The sequence below is a fragment of the Pseudomyrmex gracilis genome, unplaced genomic scaffold (genome assembly GCF_002006095.1).
Source record: "Pseudomyrmex gracilis isolate BER0280 unplaced genomic scaffold, ASM200609v1 scaffold_258, whole genome shotgun sequence".
NCBI classification, from domain to species: Eukaryota; Metazoa; Arthropoda; class Insecta; order Hymenoptera; family Formicidae; genus Pseudomyrmex; species Pseudomyrmex gracilis.
The window spans coordinates 160,033-178,117 of record NW_018020842.1 but is presented as its reverse complement, the minus strand read 5'-3'; the positions used below and the strand labels follow the sequence as shown (position 1 = coordinate 178,117).

Below are 18,085 nucleotides of genomic sequence, written 5' to 3'. Positions count from 1 at the left end.
CCGCCGCCGTCGTTGCCGCCTCGTTTTGCAGGCGAGCTCTCCTCCCCGGTTGTTTGGCTGCGTTGATTCTCGTCGACGGGCTCTACCTGGCCTGTCGAAACAACGCTGCGCACACAAGCGCGGGAACGTACGACGGCAGTGCGAAGAGGGAACCGATCGCGATTGCTAAGATGGCGACTGATGTATTACTCGAGCCACACCGCGCCGCGTCAAGCGGCTAACTTGTGTGTGTACGTATATACGTGTACATACTATACACCTCGCGTGTGTATATACTTTTACTAAAATATGTATGTATGTATGTACGTACACGCACATACACGTTGTGTCTCGCCTAAAACGGCCGAGAGAGGCCGAAATATCGGTGAATCTCTCCTTCTTTACTGCGCACGCAATCCGACCGTATGGTATAGCCGATCAGAAACGATTGATACGCTCTATCGCGTATCAACGTAAATTATTTTTTTCTGTCGAAACGAATAATGAAGCACTTTCTGTCAACAGGTGTATCTTGTGTACATTACGTCGGCAGATATGCGATTAATGTTGCATACTATAATTTTTATGATCTATATTCACATTAGTATTCACTCCAAAATGCTAAATTGAATTCGATTTTTTTCTTCTCAATCTAACGCTCTGCTTAAGTCCGCTTTTGTGCCACATTGTGCGTTATTGTGGTACTTGACACGCAAATTAGGAACTGGGGAAGGAAATATATATATATAAAATCTGATCTTTTTTAATGTGCACGAAAAACAGTCGCACTGCATCAGTTCGGATTTAGATGGGTTTTTTCTTGTGATATAAAAGATATATCAGGCAATAAATTTGTATCAAAATATCAATAACTCCATGTTTGGGCAAAATTCATATGCTCTATTTGAAATTCTCATTTCTACATGTGCGATTGTTGGTCAAGTCTCTCGGAAACTATAAAGTATGTATAAAAAATTGTTTCACAAGTGTGATAAGCATTTCTCAACATACATATATATATGCACAGTAGAAGATAAAAAAGAAAAAAACAAAGTTATTGTATAACTTAAGTTTATTTACCATTCACACTCAACAGTCTAAAATAAGATTGCAATTGAGTGTCGAATAAGAGTGTGAGAAGTTTATTTTTTATAACCGCAACTGCGTCTACGGCCTCTTGCTCTCTCGAACTTCCGACCCTTGGATCTCACGTAAGGTTTCGTGTGCGAATGCGGCACACCAGGTGCTGGACCAAAGTGTTTCACAGCTTCGCGAGCCTTGCGTGGACCCTGCATCAGAACCGTGCGCTTGCCGGTTGGGGCTCGCAAAGCCAACTGATCGAACGTAATGATCTCACCGCCGGCCTTCAAAATGCGCGCCCGAGCTTTCGTGGTCACACGTAAAGCACATACCTGTAAGATCACATTAATTTATCGTACGTTTTTGTGATATTAGATAAAATGCACACACACTTGGTATATCATATATATCAAATGTGTGTAATTTTATATTCTATGAAAATGACACAACAGTAATAATTACCGTCAATTTGGGAACTTCAAAAATTCTAGCATCGTCAGTGACGGTACCAACGATTACAGCAATACACTTCTCTCGGTTCGGCTTTTTCATGAATCGCACAACACGCGCAAGAGATATAGGCGGTCGATGAATTTTACTCATAAAGAGTCGCTTCAGAATGATCTTGTTAAATTTGGAATTTGTTCTTCTTGCTAGGAACCGATACAGCTAAAACAATCAATTGAACACTTGGTAAAACAAGGCTCAGTTTGTGATAGAACAGAAACAAGTGACATATAGGTCAAAGAATCCGAAGGAATGTTCACCGGTTTATATAAAACTGATTTTTCTCTAGAATATTACAAAATTTTAATTTTTTTAAATAAACAAAACTTTGTGTCAACTAGAATAATCGCTTTTTTTATAAGAAAAATAAGCGAGAAAAGATAGTTGACAAATTTCTATAGCGAACTTTCAAATTATATCAGTCTATAAAAAAGATCTGATCTAGAGTGCAGTTCGCATGTTTTATCAAATATGCCTCTGATAACTTTTTAAATTCTGTTTAACTTAACTTTAAACAATAGAAAAAAAAAGAAATAAAAAGAGACTTGTTACATACACAGCCAAATAGGAAAACTAACCTCAACTTGTGTTTGCAACCAAAACGCTTAAAAATACTTAGAGTGTTTTTTTACTACGATTTGAAGTGGAATCTTTTTACTAAAGTTTTAATTTATAATAAATCCTAAGTATACAATTATTATTATTTCATCCAGTCGCGATCTTTTATTTCAAAACTAAAATTTTGAAAACCAAAACATGTGCAAAAACGAAAACACTGACACACAGACAGAATTTTTTTTTTTTAATTTTTTCTATGCGTGCATGCTTAGGTTTTTTACACACAGACAAATTTAACTGATAATAACGCAATTTCTAACAAATATATTGAATGTAAATCCTACCTTGACGAGAAGTCGTAAGTACACATCTTGCGACTTCGGTTCCGTACGCCGCACCTTCCTGTCATGCTTATGATTAATATCAATACCCTGCGAAAGAAATGCTTATTATAAAATGAATTTAAACAACCTGACACACGATGAACACGAGCGTATTTGTCGCGATTTAATATACAACAGCGTGATATCGCTCGATTTTTCAACGAAATCAAAGATCGACACATCGTCTTACCATTTTGACAAAGCGGAAAAGACACGAGGCCTAGAAGAACGTGGGTTGAAAGGAACGGAAACGGCAGAGAGGTCACCACTGACAGTTTTCATTATTTAGATCGAGTTCGCAATGGTCGCGGAAACCAATGAAAAATCGAAACTGAATTCGATAAAATCGACCAATCCTAATTCGGGTCTAATTGCGTATTCGGCTTATTGTGCGCGTTGCGATCGCCAAGTGGAACTCGCATACATTTGACATATGTGTACTCCAGTATATCATCTGTACATTCTGTGCCTTGACAACTTGATACCACACTGTAGGAAAACGTCAACGTGTGTAACCGTAGCGAAACCGGCAAGTGGGCGATACATCCAGGTGTATGTATGCATGTACATATACGTGTACATGTGTACGCCGCGAAGAGTCGTCTTAAGTGGCATCGAACATTTGCAAGCCGTTTGTTGAAGGATCCGACAAAAGTGCTATCTCTTCGTGACGCGATTAAAATTAAATGACAAGCGAATATGGCAACGCCCACTTGTGATAAGAAAGCGAGGGTAATCGTTCTAGGAGGTATCTCACATGCGAATTTAATTTTCTTCTTGCGACACAGGAAGAAACGAGAGAATGATAAGAAAACAAGATCTGCTTTTTTTCCGTTGCATTTTTTTTCTATATTTAAAACTGTATTTTTTAATCGAGAGCGTAGAAAAGAAAATTGACAAAAAATGCAACGGAAACAAACGGTCTTTTGTTACGATGACGATTAAAAGGCGGATAACGTTCGCGCAGGATGCGGTTTTATTGGTCGTAATCTCGTGGAATATCTGCTGGATAACGAGTTGGTGTCGTACGTGCGAGTTGTCGACAAAGTGCCACCGCAGACCGCTTGGCTTAACGCGAAGCACCAGCATGTGTTCCAACACCCCTTGCTCGAGTTCAGAAGTGCTAATTTGATTAATACAGGTAACTATATTTTTTTATCCATTTTTCTATACATTTATCAAAACTCTGAGTACATGTGTATAGATTTACTTTTCAGTAGAGTATTAATAAACCAAGTTCTGTTCTTTGATTGTAACACATATATATATAAAACATAAACAAAAAGATAATGATGTTTGTTACAGTATCCTGCCAAAATGCATTTGCATCTGATGAGCCTATTGATTATGTGTTCAATTGTGCCGGAGAGACTAAGAGCAGCCTCACAGATCCTGTTTATAAAGAAGGTATTTATAAACTCAGCATGAACTGTGCTGAACAAGCAGCCAAGATCAAAGTTTCTCGTTATGTAGAGATATCTTCTGGTAACCTTACCACCTCAGAAAAGGTGAGAGAGAGTACTGTGCATTTATTTTCTATAACACAAGAATAATAAAAACAACAATAATAATACAAACATATTGGATTCAGAGACCTATTAAAGAAGAGGATACTGGAGAACCATGGACGTTTATTGCAAAGTATAAGTTACAAGTAGAACAGGAATTAAAAGATATACCAGACCTAAAATATACTATATTGAGAACAGCTATTGTATATGGCTGTGGTGACAGAAGTGGTTTAGGTAATTTTAAGAATATAATTTGTTCTTGACATTTTAATTTTCTTTCATATAAACTTAAGTTTTTGTCTCAGTTCATTGGAATTTATTTTAATATCATTACTAATGTATTTCTTATTTTTCACTAACTAAATAAGGAACTACACTTCCAACAAAAAAAAAAACAAATTTCGCAATTTTACAGCACCAAGATTGGTAGTAGGTGCAGTTTATAAGTATTTAGGAGAGATGATGAAGTTACTCTGGGGACCAGATCTTCACATGAACACCGTTCATGTGACGGACGTTGTCAGAGCTATCTGGCACGTCGCGAATAAGCCGGAAACGATAGGCCAGACGTACAACCTCGTTGACGAAGGAGATACCACTCAAGGTTTCATAAGTTCTGTAGTGTCCGAAATCTTCAACATCAACCACGATTATTGGGGCACTGCGCTATCTACACTGGCTAAGGTATTGCATGTTTCGATGCAGTGAAATATTTGAGTGTTATTTTAAAGTCTCGAGAAATCAATAGTCATGTCTCTATGCTTCAGGCCGATATGAACTCTGTTGTCGAAGAAGTTAACGACAAACACATGGGTCCTTGGGCGGAAGCGTGTCGTAAAGACGGTGTTGAAAACAGTCCTTTATCGCCGTATATAGATCAAGAACTTTTATATAATAAACACTTGTACTTACAACCCGGAAAGCTATCGAAAACAGGATTCACATACTTGTATCCTAAGTTAACAAAAACTGCTCTCAAGGAGGTAATTAATAACTCGCTTTTGCAGAACGTCTACTTGTACAATTTTCGAACACGTCTCTGATTGTCCAGAAACTTTCCAAAACTAAAGACCAAATTATAGAATGGCGATAATATTATATTTTAATATCAATGAAAAATTTTCTAAAAATTTTGATTTTTTTCATTAAAGAAAAAAATAAAACAGAACTTCAGAGATTTTTCCAAGCAGTAGACATTCCGTTTTGCAGATCAATTTGAAAAAAAAAATTATATAAAAAACTGCAAAACAAAATAATAAATTTCAAATTTTCAGGTACTTAACGATTACGTAAGCATGCGAATCTTCCCGCATTCTTTACTTTTATGAGCGTTGCAATATCCATGGACTGCTAAAATTCTAGTATCGACAACAAGCTTAAGATGACTATAGATACATACCTATAGATACATGAGTATCTTGTGCCTAAAATATACAAGGATTCTCGAATTCTATACAGTTAATACACACACACACATATACTCTATTATACATATATATACATATATGTATGTTAACGTCTTTACTTTTTGGTGGTTTTTTTAATACATTCCAAGACACAAAAAAACATTTATATAAATGTAAGTCTAGATAGAAACGCGTGTGTATGGAATTCGCATCAACATCGAATTTCGTGGACAAGCCTATCGTCAATGTGATAAATTAGCAATTAGCGTACTTACTCTTAATAAAAAGAACATTTAGTTCTCGAGACAAAACTCCCGCACTTTGAAAGTTGCTAGTCAAGCACTAAACTTCGAGACAATGTGTTGTTACGATCTTAGACACAAAGATAATATAAATGTGTAAAAGAATGCTCCTGAATTGTATAACAATTTATACAAGTTTTAGAAACATAGAGAAAAGATGACTTTTTATAAACCACTTTTTCAAGACTGTGAATTACATCAATTAAAAATTGTTAAAAAAAATTATATATTAATAAATAAATAAAAATATCTATATTTCCTACTGTTAGGTACATGTATAAGAAGAAGCTACTTGTTTTATAGTCGCTACATTCCAACAATGTATCTGTTCACAAACTGCGAATAAAGTTGAGAAACCTTTTTATTTTAATCAAGTGTTTGTATATACACAAAACACACACATACATGGTGTTAAACAAAAGATGGATTATCTATTTTGAAAAGGTATATCTAGCATTTATTAAAGTGAATGAAGAAATTTCTGAGGCGGCGTGTATGTGTGTGATTCATATAAAGTGGCCAATGTGTAATTAGTTTAAAAATGTGAGAACGTAAAGAAATTGTGACATTTATCTTTTTCACTAAAGATGTATACATATATATATAAAAGAGAATATTTTTATATATATTAGATTTTAAAATTAAATGATTAAATTACTGATTATTGGAGTTGGTTTGTTTACTTCTGCATACAATCGTAACATAAAATCAGAAGTAGCAGCAGAATTATGTACCATCAATCATTCAAAAGGTTTGCAAAACCTTTTAATTAGATATTTTAATTACATCGTATCGAAAATATATCTTTATAAAAGTTCACTCAAGATACGGCAGTAGAGTAACGGGCCTTAAATTTTAATAGTATACAAAACAACAACAAAACTTCACAAATATATGTATACAAGTAAGACGATCAATATTTGTCACCAAAATGTTAGGTTTGTATCAGACAGTCAAGAAAAAACAAGAATTTTATGTATTTTTATGTATAAAAATAAAATTTAATCGGAGGATTTTGTCAGCTACACAACTGTAATTTGTTACTATATATTATATAAATTTTTTGTTGCTGTTTTATCATAAAAGTGATGAATCTATGTAACATAAGTTTTTATAGTAAGATGTTGCACACTTTCGAGCAGTAATATATGTGATTGGAATAAACTTGTTACAAGCATTCACTTAAAGTGTAAAAAATGAATGAAAACAGTTTATACATACATATATATATATGTACATATAAAAAAACTTATATATGTATATAATAAGCGTAAACTTATTTTTTTTTTTTACGAAACTTGTACAACTGCCATTTACAAACTTATTACAACATGTAGGAAAGCAATATAAAATCATTACTCTTATTATGTACTGAAAAAAACATTACTTATTACATACTTTCTGCTGCTTACACTTCGTTCAACGCATATTTCTCTTAAAATTAATCCTTTGTCGTTCGAACGCTTTTGGTTTTTCATAAATAATAGCTGTCTCTCAAAATATTCTCCCAAGTACAAAAAATATTTGCACACTTTATTTCTCTCTTTAGAAATAATCGTACACACAAAACAGGAGAATATTAACGCGCGCCGTGTCGATATAATCGTTTTCATTTGTACATACTAATAATATATTAAATGACATATTTTATATCGCAACATTTCTGTAAATTTACATATGTTTTTTATTTTGTAAATTTCTCTTAGCATCTTTCACACACACACGCACACACATACTTCATTTCCGTCTGTGTAAATCAATCAAAACAGGATGTGCAAATATTTTTTTACCTACTATATTTACATTTTCAAAATTGCAAGGGTGTAACATGAATGTACCTTTCTGGTGCACGATGTCAACAACATGGATTAAGGAACGATCGGAGTTTTAGCATCCTGACTCTTTTCTTGTCATCATACGCCAACTCTGTTTTTCACGCTACATGAGTTTTGTCAAAATACATTTGTCAACAAACACAAAAATTTATCAAAAAAAGCATATAAACATACATCCTCAACAAATGTGGAAAATAATACAAAATATAACAGGCATTACATCATTATATGTGACAACAAACGCAAGTCAGACGAATTAAATAAGAAATTATAAGCATAAAACACATTGAGTATGCGCGAATATAATTCGCAACATAGAGGCTGTTACACGAGAAGAGAGGATCTCGTGCAAGAGTTCATAAATTCAATATTGTATATGTATGTTATATATATCTAAAGATCTGAGATTCTCAAAATTATACTTATAATACAATAATAACAAGTTCCATGTATTCATGTGTAAATAAATCTTTCTGTAGAGCTGTATCTGATCTGTAAACATAGAGCTATTGTAATGATTTGCGGAAATCGATAAAACAGAAATAAATAAATTATGGTGCACAGTCGTCGACTAAACATACTTCCAGTAAACACACGAGGTATCGGAGTAGTATTAATAATTAATAACGTAACGGCTTGGGTATAAAATAAAAAATATTCTTTAAAAACACTCTCAGTCTGGCTTCTAGAGGATTCTGGTTATGAAAAATGCGGCAATATTTCTATGGAATAAAAGTACGATTAGTCTTTAATATATGTGCAAATCCGAGGTTACTTCTAATGTTAGCTTTTCATACTGTAACTATGGGTGATTGTTATTGCATGATTCTGTGTGTGTAAATGTATTCGTCTAAAGTATGTAGTGAATGGAAAAATGTAATAAATAACAATAGTGGAGGTACAGTAACAACATTGACATCTCTCTATGTCTCACTCTAAAAGATATAGCTTATTCTATTCAGGTACTGTATTGGGTTTCTTCTGTCATGGTAACATGCACCAGTCTGGAAATGTGTCTTATAGCTTTGTCTCAATATGCTGCTTTTTTTGTGTAATACACAGAACTGTTTTACCAGTTAACACGCTAATATCGTACACAACAGAACGTTCACGTTAATTATATATATATGTATATATATGTATATATATAATTATATATATATATAATATATAATTATATATATATATATAATTATATATATATATAATATATATAATATATATATATATATATAATTGTTTTTTATAATCTAATCGCTTTCTTTCTGAGCGATACCAATCTTATGAACGGAGAGAAAACCGAAAAACGTATGAAACTTTCTTATGTAAATTCTGAGGAAGTTTTTTTCCGTTATAAAAATATCGTCTATCACATAACAGTCTTTAAGATCTCTTATCAAAGTACATACTTGTGAAAATGAAGTAATTTCTATTTTCTTTGTATGCTATTCGTTTGAATTATATGATACTCTCTGAGCATACGTGAAAATTCGAAGAAGGACGAAAAGCAGTTGTGTGTACAAGATAAATGTAGTGCTTTGAATAACGTACATACAGAGCGGTGATCGCTTCTAGGTCAGTGGATTTGAATGCTCGTAGATCAAGTGAGTTTTATCCTCATCGCATGTAGAAAAGGTAGATCTTTATATATATATATATATATATATATATATGTATATCGAGCGGCCAGATTATCCGTCTCGCTCGCGCTTATCACGCTCTTTATTACGCGCAAAGCAGCTGAAGATCTACCTATTGAAAAACGAGATAAATCCAATGTTCTCGTTTAGGTCAGTGAGCGAATCGGTGACCTACAAGCCAATCATTACTGCAATACAAAATAATCTTAGGCTCTTTTTTCCAATTTGATAAAATGTAAGTCATAATTTTTTCATGTCTTCGAATCAAAATAGAAATTGTACACATATGGTGAAATGACAAAACGTCTTTTTAAACCTACAAATATCTAAAAAATTTGTTACGGAGTAAAAAATACCTGATAGTGTCCCTTGATGAATAGTACTTTTTCTCGGCACGAAAAACAAGAACAAGATAAAATATTTGTTATTCTACTCCTTCTGAGTAATTTTAACTTTTGGTCCTTCTCCGAAGTTTAATTCTATATACATATATATGTATAGTCCTTTTAAATCTGAGCTTATTAATTACCTTTTTGAATACTCTTCCCATTCATAGGATCCTTTCTCATTTAAAATATGATATATATATATATATATATCGCATATAAATCAGTTTTAAACTAATACAAACTCACGTTAAATGCTTTAAAAACTATTCACGTATAAAATAAATACTCTTTCATTTGTTACATATGTTAACGCTAAATGCAAAAACAAATTTAGTTTTTAGATAAACTTATATAAATGATTTTCTGTGTGTATAGAATATACTTAAATAACACACACATATATATACGTTAAAATAAAAAGAGAAAAAACAGAAAGAGAAAAAGAACAACGGAAGATAAGAGAGAAAAAGAACTTTCTTAACATATTTCTAAATGCGTAGCATCTGTTTAGAGCCTTTCCCTGCTTTCATTAATACTACAAAAGTTCTTTTTGTTTAAATATTATTAATGGAAAACACTTATTTGTGTGTGTGGAATGATCAATATCTGCTTTCTTTTTTTTTTTTTTAATTAAGTAAATTCTCGAAATTGTTTCGTCAACTGAGCTTAGGCCACGCTTCACCCGGGCAAACTGTTTCACAACATTTGCGTTTCTAAACAAAGGAATGTACATCCTTGTATTTCTTTACCATCAGGATCGTCGAAGATATTTTGTGGATATTCACTAATTAGCTTACTCTATATACACACAGAGGCATTAGAATCTTGTTATTTTATTCGAATTTACGTGTCTCTAAATTTTTGTCTTTTTTTTATATTTTTTGTTCTGACTCTTCATTTAATTTTTGAAATATATAATTACAGACAACTGTTTGAGAAATAACAGAAGATGACATAAGAAATAAAAGAAAAATACATCGACATGTAAGAGAGAAGAAAGAGAAAAATATCGAACAGAATCTTCTCTTGGTTGAGCTACCATACCCCACATTGGTTCTTAATTTTATTTTATAATTTAATTTTATAGCGAAAATATTTTTTCGTCTCTCATCTTCTATTAACTCTTAAACGTGTTGTCAATGTCGTTTTGTATTATTCTATATGTACACACACATGTCCAGCAAACACTTTAGATATTATCTGCACAATCAGTGCGCAATGTCATGAATGAAAAAAACAAATTTGCCGGTTCGCTTTCGAAACGTTTACGTAGACGCGCTCAAGTTCTCTGTGTAAAAGAGATTATCTTCTACATATTCGTAATTAACATAGCGATTAATAGTTTAAAATGAGACACAAATTTTTCCAAACCAATATTATAATTTTGATCGTTTAATAGTTCTTCTTGTAAGCAAAAATTATGGCGAACTGCGTGAGAATTTGTTGCAATTTCTCGCATTGGTTTTGTTTTGTTGGTGCCAGAATTGCATCTTCTTAACGTCACGCACTTTTTCACATCTTGATTCGCCAATCAAGATCACGCATAGAGAGGAAACACAGCGCAGGATTTTGCGTATTCCTACCTGCTACACCTCGATACCAATATTTGAACACTTTAGCGTACCTGTATACAAGTGTTGAACGCACTTTCACCCATTCGGTTCAAGTACCGGGACAGACGCACACGCGGCCTTTGGTGATGATGAAGCTTCTTCGTTCGGACATCCTGAGTTATTATTTAAACTGCTAGTGCTACTGCCTAAAGTACAATTGACTATTGTGAGCTGCGTGTCTTCTAGATCTTGCTCCTCTCTCTGCTGATTAGTTGAGGCGGAACTGCCTCTTCTTTTGTACTGCAATTACAAAAATAAATATAGTAAATAGGATCTAGAGAAGATTAACAACAATTTTATTGGCTTTATTACCATTTTTTTTTTTTTTTTTTTAGAATTTTCTTGTTTATTAATTGTATATAAAAATTAATGTCTTTCATGAATCTCTATCTACGATGTTAAAGTTAGTAGTAATTACCTGAGGATTCTCCATAATATGAACATCCTTTGAGCCTCCATTTGTTTCCCACGACGATAACAAAGGTTCTTTTGCACAAACTTCGAAGATTCCATTGGATTGTATACCCTGCATGTACGAATACACATCACACGTATTATCTCTATTATTTTATAAGCGTATAAAGTATTATCAGCAGAAAATTTGAAATAAATTCGCACAAATTCTTCTTAGTGTATTGCTAAGACTTTACCTTTGAATCAGACTGCGGATTTGTCTCGATCGAGGACGTTGGACACAGCACAGCCAGTTCGATTTCGTTTGAGGCACCGGTCGCATTCGCTTGCTGACACACCGAAGTAGACGACTGTTCTGTGCAACATCGGTTTCCGTTCCGCGATAATATGTGTCCTTTCGCGGATTGAACGTTATTTCTTGACGAACGAGAGTTCTCGAACTTTCTTCGGCAGTATATACTGCATAGACATATCGTGATAAATCCGATGCTTATGCTCACTCCAAGAACTATACCTGTACGTAGTCACAATCGCAATATTGTTAATGACGATTCAGACATCGCTATTTAACAAACCATTTGTTGCGTAATAAGTTGAACTCAATCGCGGAGATCTAAACTTGCTTGAATTCAAAATGCTATGGATTTTTTTTTTACCTATACTCGGATCAGGTTTCACGTTGTGCGGCGGTTTCTGATTACCGGACGGCGTAGATACCGATGTTCCTCCACCGTTACTTCCACCACCACCAGTAATAATAACAATAGTATTCGACGGCTTTCCGTAACCAGCTTTCGTTGCCGCTTGTACCTTGACAAAATATCGTTTTCCCGGCGCTAAACCCGGTAAGATCGTCGACGTTTTGTTACCGGGCACAGTAACGTTGTTCCACGTCGTCGTCGACTTCGAGTCCATTGTGTAAGCGACAAAATAATTTTGTATGACGCCGTTTATACTGCTCGGCTCCTTCCACGCGATTCGCATCGTATTGTTGCCCAAAAACCATTGCACTTCCTCGACTTGGTCAGGAACTGTAATGTTTGCTTAGAATAATACTCGATATAAATGTCTGACAATACGTTATTACAAATTAGATCTTACCATCCTCATTTGTATAACATTCAACAGATTCGCTGAAGAGACTGCTTTGATTCATATGTTTGGCTCTTACTTTAAACTGGTACAAGGTGAAAGGCTTCAATTTGTCGACACTCATTTTCATATCGTCTCTACAATATATGTTTCGTATACTTAACAGTTTCTTTTCGGTATTTTCTTATTGTTTACATTAACCGTTTTTCAGCAAAAAGATTGCACTTACGTAATAACGCATTTAGATTCGTTTGTATTTTGGACCGTGGAATAACAAAGTTCGAACGAGTCCACGTCACGCGCTTCAGGTAATATCCATGTTACGTTAATGGACGTAGATGAGACGGGAATAGCTTCCAAAGATATTGGTACAGCATCTAAATTAAGATTGATTATTGCATAAACTTGTTTTCGATATAAATTTAGAGAAAAATGAAGTAAGTGTAATAAGTACGCAAATATCTCAGAAACAAAACTTTATCTGGACAATATTCAGATATAAAACTTGAAAATGAATTTGTGTCTGAAAGCATTGCTATGTTCTACTTTTTAAGCATCTCGTAAACTTACTAGAATTAGATTGTACAGTCTGTATGTGTTTTGTCAAGCAACCTGTTGCTTCACCTGAGCTCACCATACACAAACCCATGGTGTATGAAACATTTAAATCTGGACGAAAACACAATTAATTTTAAATTTTATATATAACATTACTTGTCAAACAGACAGTTGTGCATGCTTACCAAGATCGTTGAACAGATATTCAGTGACATTTTGCGGTAAAAGAATGGTCGCTAATTTTTCACCATCTTGATTTTCGCAATAAATTTGCCAAGAATCGAACTTGGATTCAATTTGATCGTTTTGCTTAAAGTTGATCTTCCATTTCATCTGTCAAGAGTAGAATTTCAAAAACGTTGAAATAAATAAAACCTACTATACAAGTAAAATATAAAATTTTGATGAATATACTAACTTTGATTATCGAAGCATTTACGATTAATACTTCGATATCTACCACATTCTTTATAATAAACTGATTGTGTTCAGATGGCATAGTCACAGTGACCCATTCAAACTGTGTTTCACTAATATTCGGCCAGCCTTGCTTCGTTTTTGCCAACATTCGAAGATCGTATTGTGCTCCGGGTATGAGATCTACGATATAGGATGATACATGATTACGCGATTATATCTGCTTTCACATTATACGAGAACGAATCGATAGTAGAGCCGTACCGGAGAGTACGTAGTATTCGACAGTAGCGGGTAAATAAACTACTTTGGAATATGGATATTGGTTGAGCCTCCACTGAAGTTTGTATTCGACCACGATGCCGCGGGATTCCTTCTTACTTAAAGGTTCCCATGATATATTTAGTTTTGTACTACTTATTATATCCACATTCAATTTCGGTGCGCTTTTAGGAACTGCAAACGAGCGATTATAAAGCGATTTAAACATTCGTGCAAAATTTTTCGTAACGTGTAACGAGTAAGCCGCTTTAACGAGACCAAGTAAAATCACATACCACTCGGAGCAGTGGAACACAGAATGGTAGCCGATTGATCGCTAGCACCATAATTATTCCACACTCGTACGTAAAATGAATAATTTGTATATGGTTCGAGTAGTTTTGTTATTTCTACAGACGTAGAATTCCCTGGTTCTGGTGGAGAAACTTCTTCCTTGCCACCTTCTGATCACATCATAGAAGTAAATGTACAAGGTGTGCAAACACGCGTCGCGAGATCTTTCCGAATTTACGCAGAAAGATAAAAAAAAAAGAAAAAAAAATCATGTCATCGAACTCACCGACAGCACTATAATGGACGGTATAAGCTGTAATACTGGTATATGGTAGAGACTTTGGTGGTTCCCATGAAATTAAGATTTTAATTGGTGATAGAGCTTGACACTTCAATGAAGTTGGTGCAGCAGGACTATTGCGCGATGTGTTCACTTGGAGCCGGCCAGCGGCCCAGATTTCACCCGCTGAATTTACCGCCACACATTGGTATATGCCGGAGTCAGACGGTACAGTTGCCGATATTGCTAATTCTATTTTATTATAATTCTTAACGTAAGTTGTTCTACGACCTGTCAACATACGTACACACGTGAGTGTGCGTTAAAACAATGACATTCCATTCTCACTTATATAATTTTCTACGATAATACTCACAATAAACATTTTTTATATTTCTTATTAAAAGTAATTACCATTAATAGTAATATTCAACGAGTCTTTTAACCAATAAATTTGAGGTACAGGTAATCCTTGCGCCTGGCACTCGAATCTTGCAGTTCTTCCATTTGGACAGACTTGGTTTGTCGGTGTCTTTATAAACGACGGAGGTATCAACACATCCACAGTTATATTCTGCAACGATTTGAAATAAAAGATAGATTTGTTAACAAATTTACAAGAGCGGTAAATAAAGCACTGTGCACAGTGTGTTGACTCTTTGCTTACCTGTACTTCTAAATCGTTACTAATAGAATTCTTCGAAGAACACATATAAACACCGGCATTGGAAATATTTACATTTGTTAGTGACAATATACTGACACCGGTAGTGGAATTGAGAAGAACGCGAGGTTGCGTAACATTACCTAAAAATAAACACGTTATTAATGTAATGAAATTGATATCATTAAATGTGCATTCTTCATAAAACTCCTTACTATTATAACGAGGAATAAATGACCAAGTTATGAGTGGAGATGGATAACCAGATGCAGCACACGCCAAATTAAGATTTGATCCTTCAATCAGCCAATGATTGTACAAAACTTGCGGAAACAAGGACGACGAAATATGCGATTTGTTACTTTCCGCTCTTGGAATAACTGTTAATTTTGCTTCTCTGCTCTTTTTAGTCTTCTTTAAAAATTCATTAGTGACTATGCATCTAAAAATAAAATCAGTTTTGCACATTTTGCTTGTTTACTAAAATTGTGATGAAATTTAGTTTATTATGAAGAGATATACAATTGTATACCTATATGAGCCAGCATCTGACAGTTTTGTTGCACTTATATACAGAACACCTGGTGGTACCACAGAGTACTTTGATTTATGATAAGATAATAATGTTTCATTATGCTGCCAAGTAATATTGGGTGGAAAAGGAACGCTGTCTATCAAACATGACAATCGTGCAACTTCGCCTTCCTGAACAATAATATTTTCTGGAAACTCTTTAAATACATTGGCAAGTTCTGCAACATGAAAAAGTCATTGTAATTGTGACATTTTTAAAGCTGACGAATATTAAGACTTATTGCAATTTTAAAACAATACCTGCTATTTGAATAATTGCAGGAGCTGAGCGTATCGATCCTCCTAAACCAGTACGTGTTACACAGCGATATTCATCTTTATGATTTCTAACACTAACAATACTATTCCGTTCCTTTTCTTTGAAATTTTGTTTCTACGCAACATTGACACAATATAAGTCTTTTGCATTTGTCATATTTTTATACTAATCAGAAGTCAAATTGATGAGATATTTACCTTGTAAAAATGAAGAGAACCATTGTGAAGAAGAACACAACGAGTCAGACCACATGGAGGCGCCGGTATTCCATTATGCAACCAGGAAATGTTTTTATTCAAACCAGCCACGCAGGTGAGCGTGATTCCCTTTTTTCCTAGTATTACGTGACCGCTAGGATGAATTTCCAATGTGAACTCGGATGCTTTCGTCAGACCAGTGTCGGAGCCGTCGGTTTTTGACACATTTTTCCCATTGATACTTCCTCCAATACTTTTAACATCCACTATAAATGCGTAATTTATTTACGCAAATTAAAGGAACAATAACATGTGTGAAAAAGTGTCAACATCCAAATGTGTCAACAAATTTCAGTATTGAGGAAAATCTTAATTAGCAAGCTAATAAGAATTTTTAATCAGTGTTACTTTGTTCTCTATAATTGTTATCTACATTAGCGATGTCAAAGAAACAAGCTCTCGAGAATATCGACGAATATAAACGCGTGTGTTCATTGCAACCGGAACGTAATCGTTTCCGCGCTCAAAAGTGTAAAGAAAAGAGCAAATCAGATAAATTTGGAGCACATCATTATACGTAACATAAACGAGTTGTATGTAAATTACCCATCCAAACAAATATTTAATATATATATATATATTTATATATATATATATATAAATATATGATACACGTATATGTGTATATATATATATTGGTCTTTCTTCGTTAGCGCTTCCAATATCAATTCTTCGTTTGCACCCATAGCTCGTGTCTACAATATGCGTGTACAATGACAAAATCGTGGACGGATTAAGAAGCGTGTGCCATACCTGCGACAGAAGCAGGCTTCAACACTTCCGTAATCAAGACGCTCAGCAACAGTACTCGCGCCGCCATATATTCGCGCTCATCGGCAAGGCGCACCGGTGCGTCTGTATGGGTTTTGCGTTACAATTGTTATTCACTCGCGGAGGAACGCGGCCGTCGCGGGTAAGCGTCGTCGTCGATTATTCGTCTTCTGCGACGTTTTCCTCGCCGTCGTCGCCGATGTCGTCGTTATCGTCGTCGTCGTCTTGGTCGTCGCAGTCGAGGAGATGATCAGAAGCGAGATTCGTCGCCGCATGTTTGTAACAGGTGAGGTCCGGTTCTCCTCCGTCGAAACCGAGAAGAGGAGTTTTTCTCTTTAGAGTTTTCCGCCGAGAGACTACGTCGTTAACACGTTTTGCCGTGACTATATAAAAGCAGTATTCTCTCCGTCTCACTCCTCTCTCGCGCCCTGTTTTCGTCTTTCGCGTGTACACACTCACATCGTCGACCGGCGCGCGTAAGTATTATTATATATATACACACACCGATCCCGAAACTCGGGACGGGAGAGTAACCGCGACGTCGACGAGGGCCCACGCGCTCGTACGCGACGCGCGTTAACGATCCGACGTCGATCAACAACACCACTCGTTGCGCCGGGGACACTCGCACGCAGAATTAAACGAGTAAAGTTTCGTCATTGCGCTTGTTGTGCTCCGTTGCTCGGCACGCGTCTCATTTCTACCAATGACGGCGACGATGAGACGTCACAAGGGACAAATTCATCCGTAATCTCTTCCGCGCATGTGTAGGATGTCCATTTGGTTTCGAGACTTCACTGGAATTCTTCCAGAAATTCACGGAGTCGGTTGGACCAGCTTTGATTCATTCGGAGCTTCAGCGCGCGTAAATTATTATATGTTTCCGGAGAAGCTGAACGTTAATTGGCCACGGCGCTATTATTCCCTAGCCGATTTCCGGCAAGTGTTGGTCACGTTCTGTGGACAAAAATCAATAAAGTCCAGTCTACAATGATTGATGGTTGCAGACCAATCAGGTCAA

At 35.1% G+C, this 18,085-nt stretch overlaps 3 protein-coding genes across 3 annotated transcripts; 1 reads left to right on the top strand and 2 right to left on the bottom strand.

The window, feature by feature from the left end:
• Positions 1 to 858: 858 nt before the first annotated feature.
• LOC109859336 (60S ribosomal protein L18) lies at positions 859 to 2,786 on the bottom strand. Its single transcript, XM_020437493.1, has 4 exons — positions 2,698 to 2,786; positions 2,469 to 2,555; positions 1,522 to 1,728; positions 859 to 1,391 (listed from the first exon to the last, which is right to left on the bottom strand). The coding sequence occupies exons 1-4, from the start codon at positions 2,698 to 2,700 to the stop codon at positions 1,122 to 1,124; spliced, it is 567 nt and encodes a 188-aa protein (XP_020293082.1). The 5' UTR covers positions 2,701 to 2,786; the 3' UTR covers positions 859 to 1,121.
• A 177-nt stretch (positions 2,787 to 2,963) lies between these two features.
• LOC109859338 lies at positions 2,964 to 8,678 on the top strand. The gene is made up of 7 exons (XM_020437495.1): positions 2,964 to 3,255; positions 3,475 to 3,648; positions 3,813 to 4,015; positions 4,099 to 4,252; positions 4,434 to 4,702; positions 4,786 to 5,001; positions 5,293 to 8,678. Exons 1-7 carry the CDS (start codon positions 3,207 to 3,209, stop codon positions 5,344 to 5,346), a joined length of 1,119 nt encoding a protein of 372 aa, XP_020293084.1. The 5' UTR covers positions 2,964 to 3,206; the 3' UTR covers positions 5,347 to 8,678.
• Positions 8,679 to 9,997: 1,319 nt separating this feature from the next.
• LOC109859337 (protogenin-like) lies at positions 9,998 to 17,819 on the bottom strand. The gene is made up of 19 exons (XM_020437494.1): positions 17,047 to 17,819; positions 16,234 to 16,499; positions 16,018 to 16,150; positions 15,716 to 15,935; positions 15,399 to 15,625; positions 15,187 to 15,326; positions 14,934 to 15,093; positions 14,526 to 14,810; positions 14,242 to 14,409; positions 13,949 to 14,140; positions 13,686 to 13,867; positions 13,453 to 13,600; positions 13,280 to 13,378; positions 12,939 to 13,086; positions 12,719 to 12,846; positions 12,274 to 12,648; positions 11,854 to 12,131; positions 11,622 to 11,729; positions 9,998 to 11,443 (listed from the first exon to the last, which is right to left on the bottom strand). The coding sequence occupies exons 1-19, from the start codon at positions 17,111 to 17,113 to the stop codon at positions 11,240 to 11,242; spliced, it is 3,528 nt and encodes a 1,175-aa protein (XP_020293083.1). The 5' UTR covers positions 17,114 to 17,819; the 3' UTR covers positions 9,998 to 11,239.
• Positions 17,820 to 18,085: the final 266 nt, after the last annotated feature.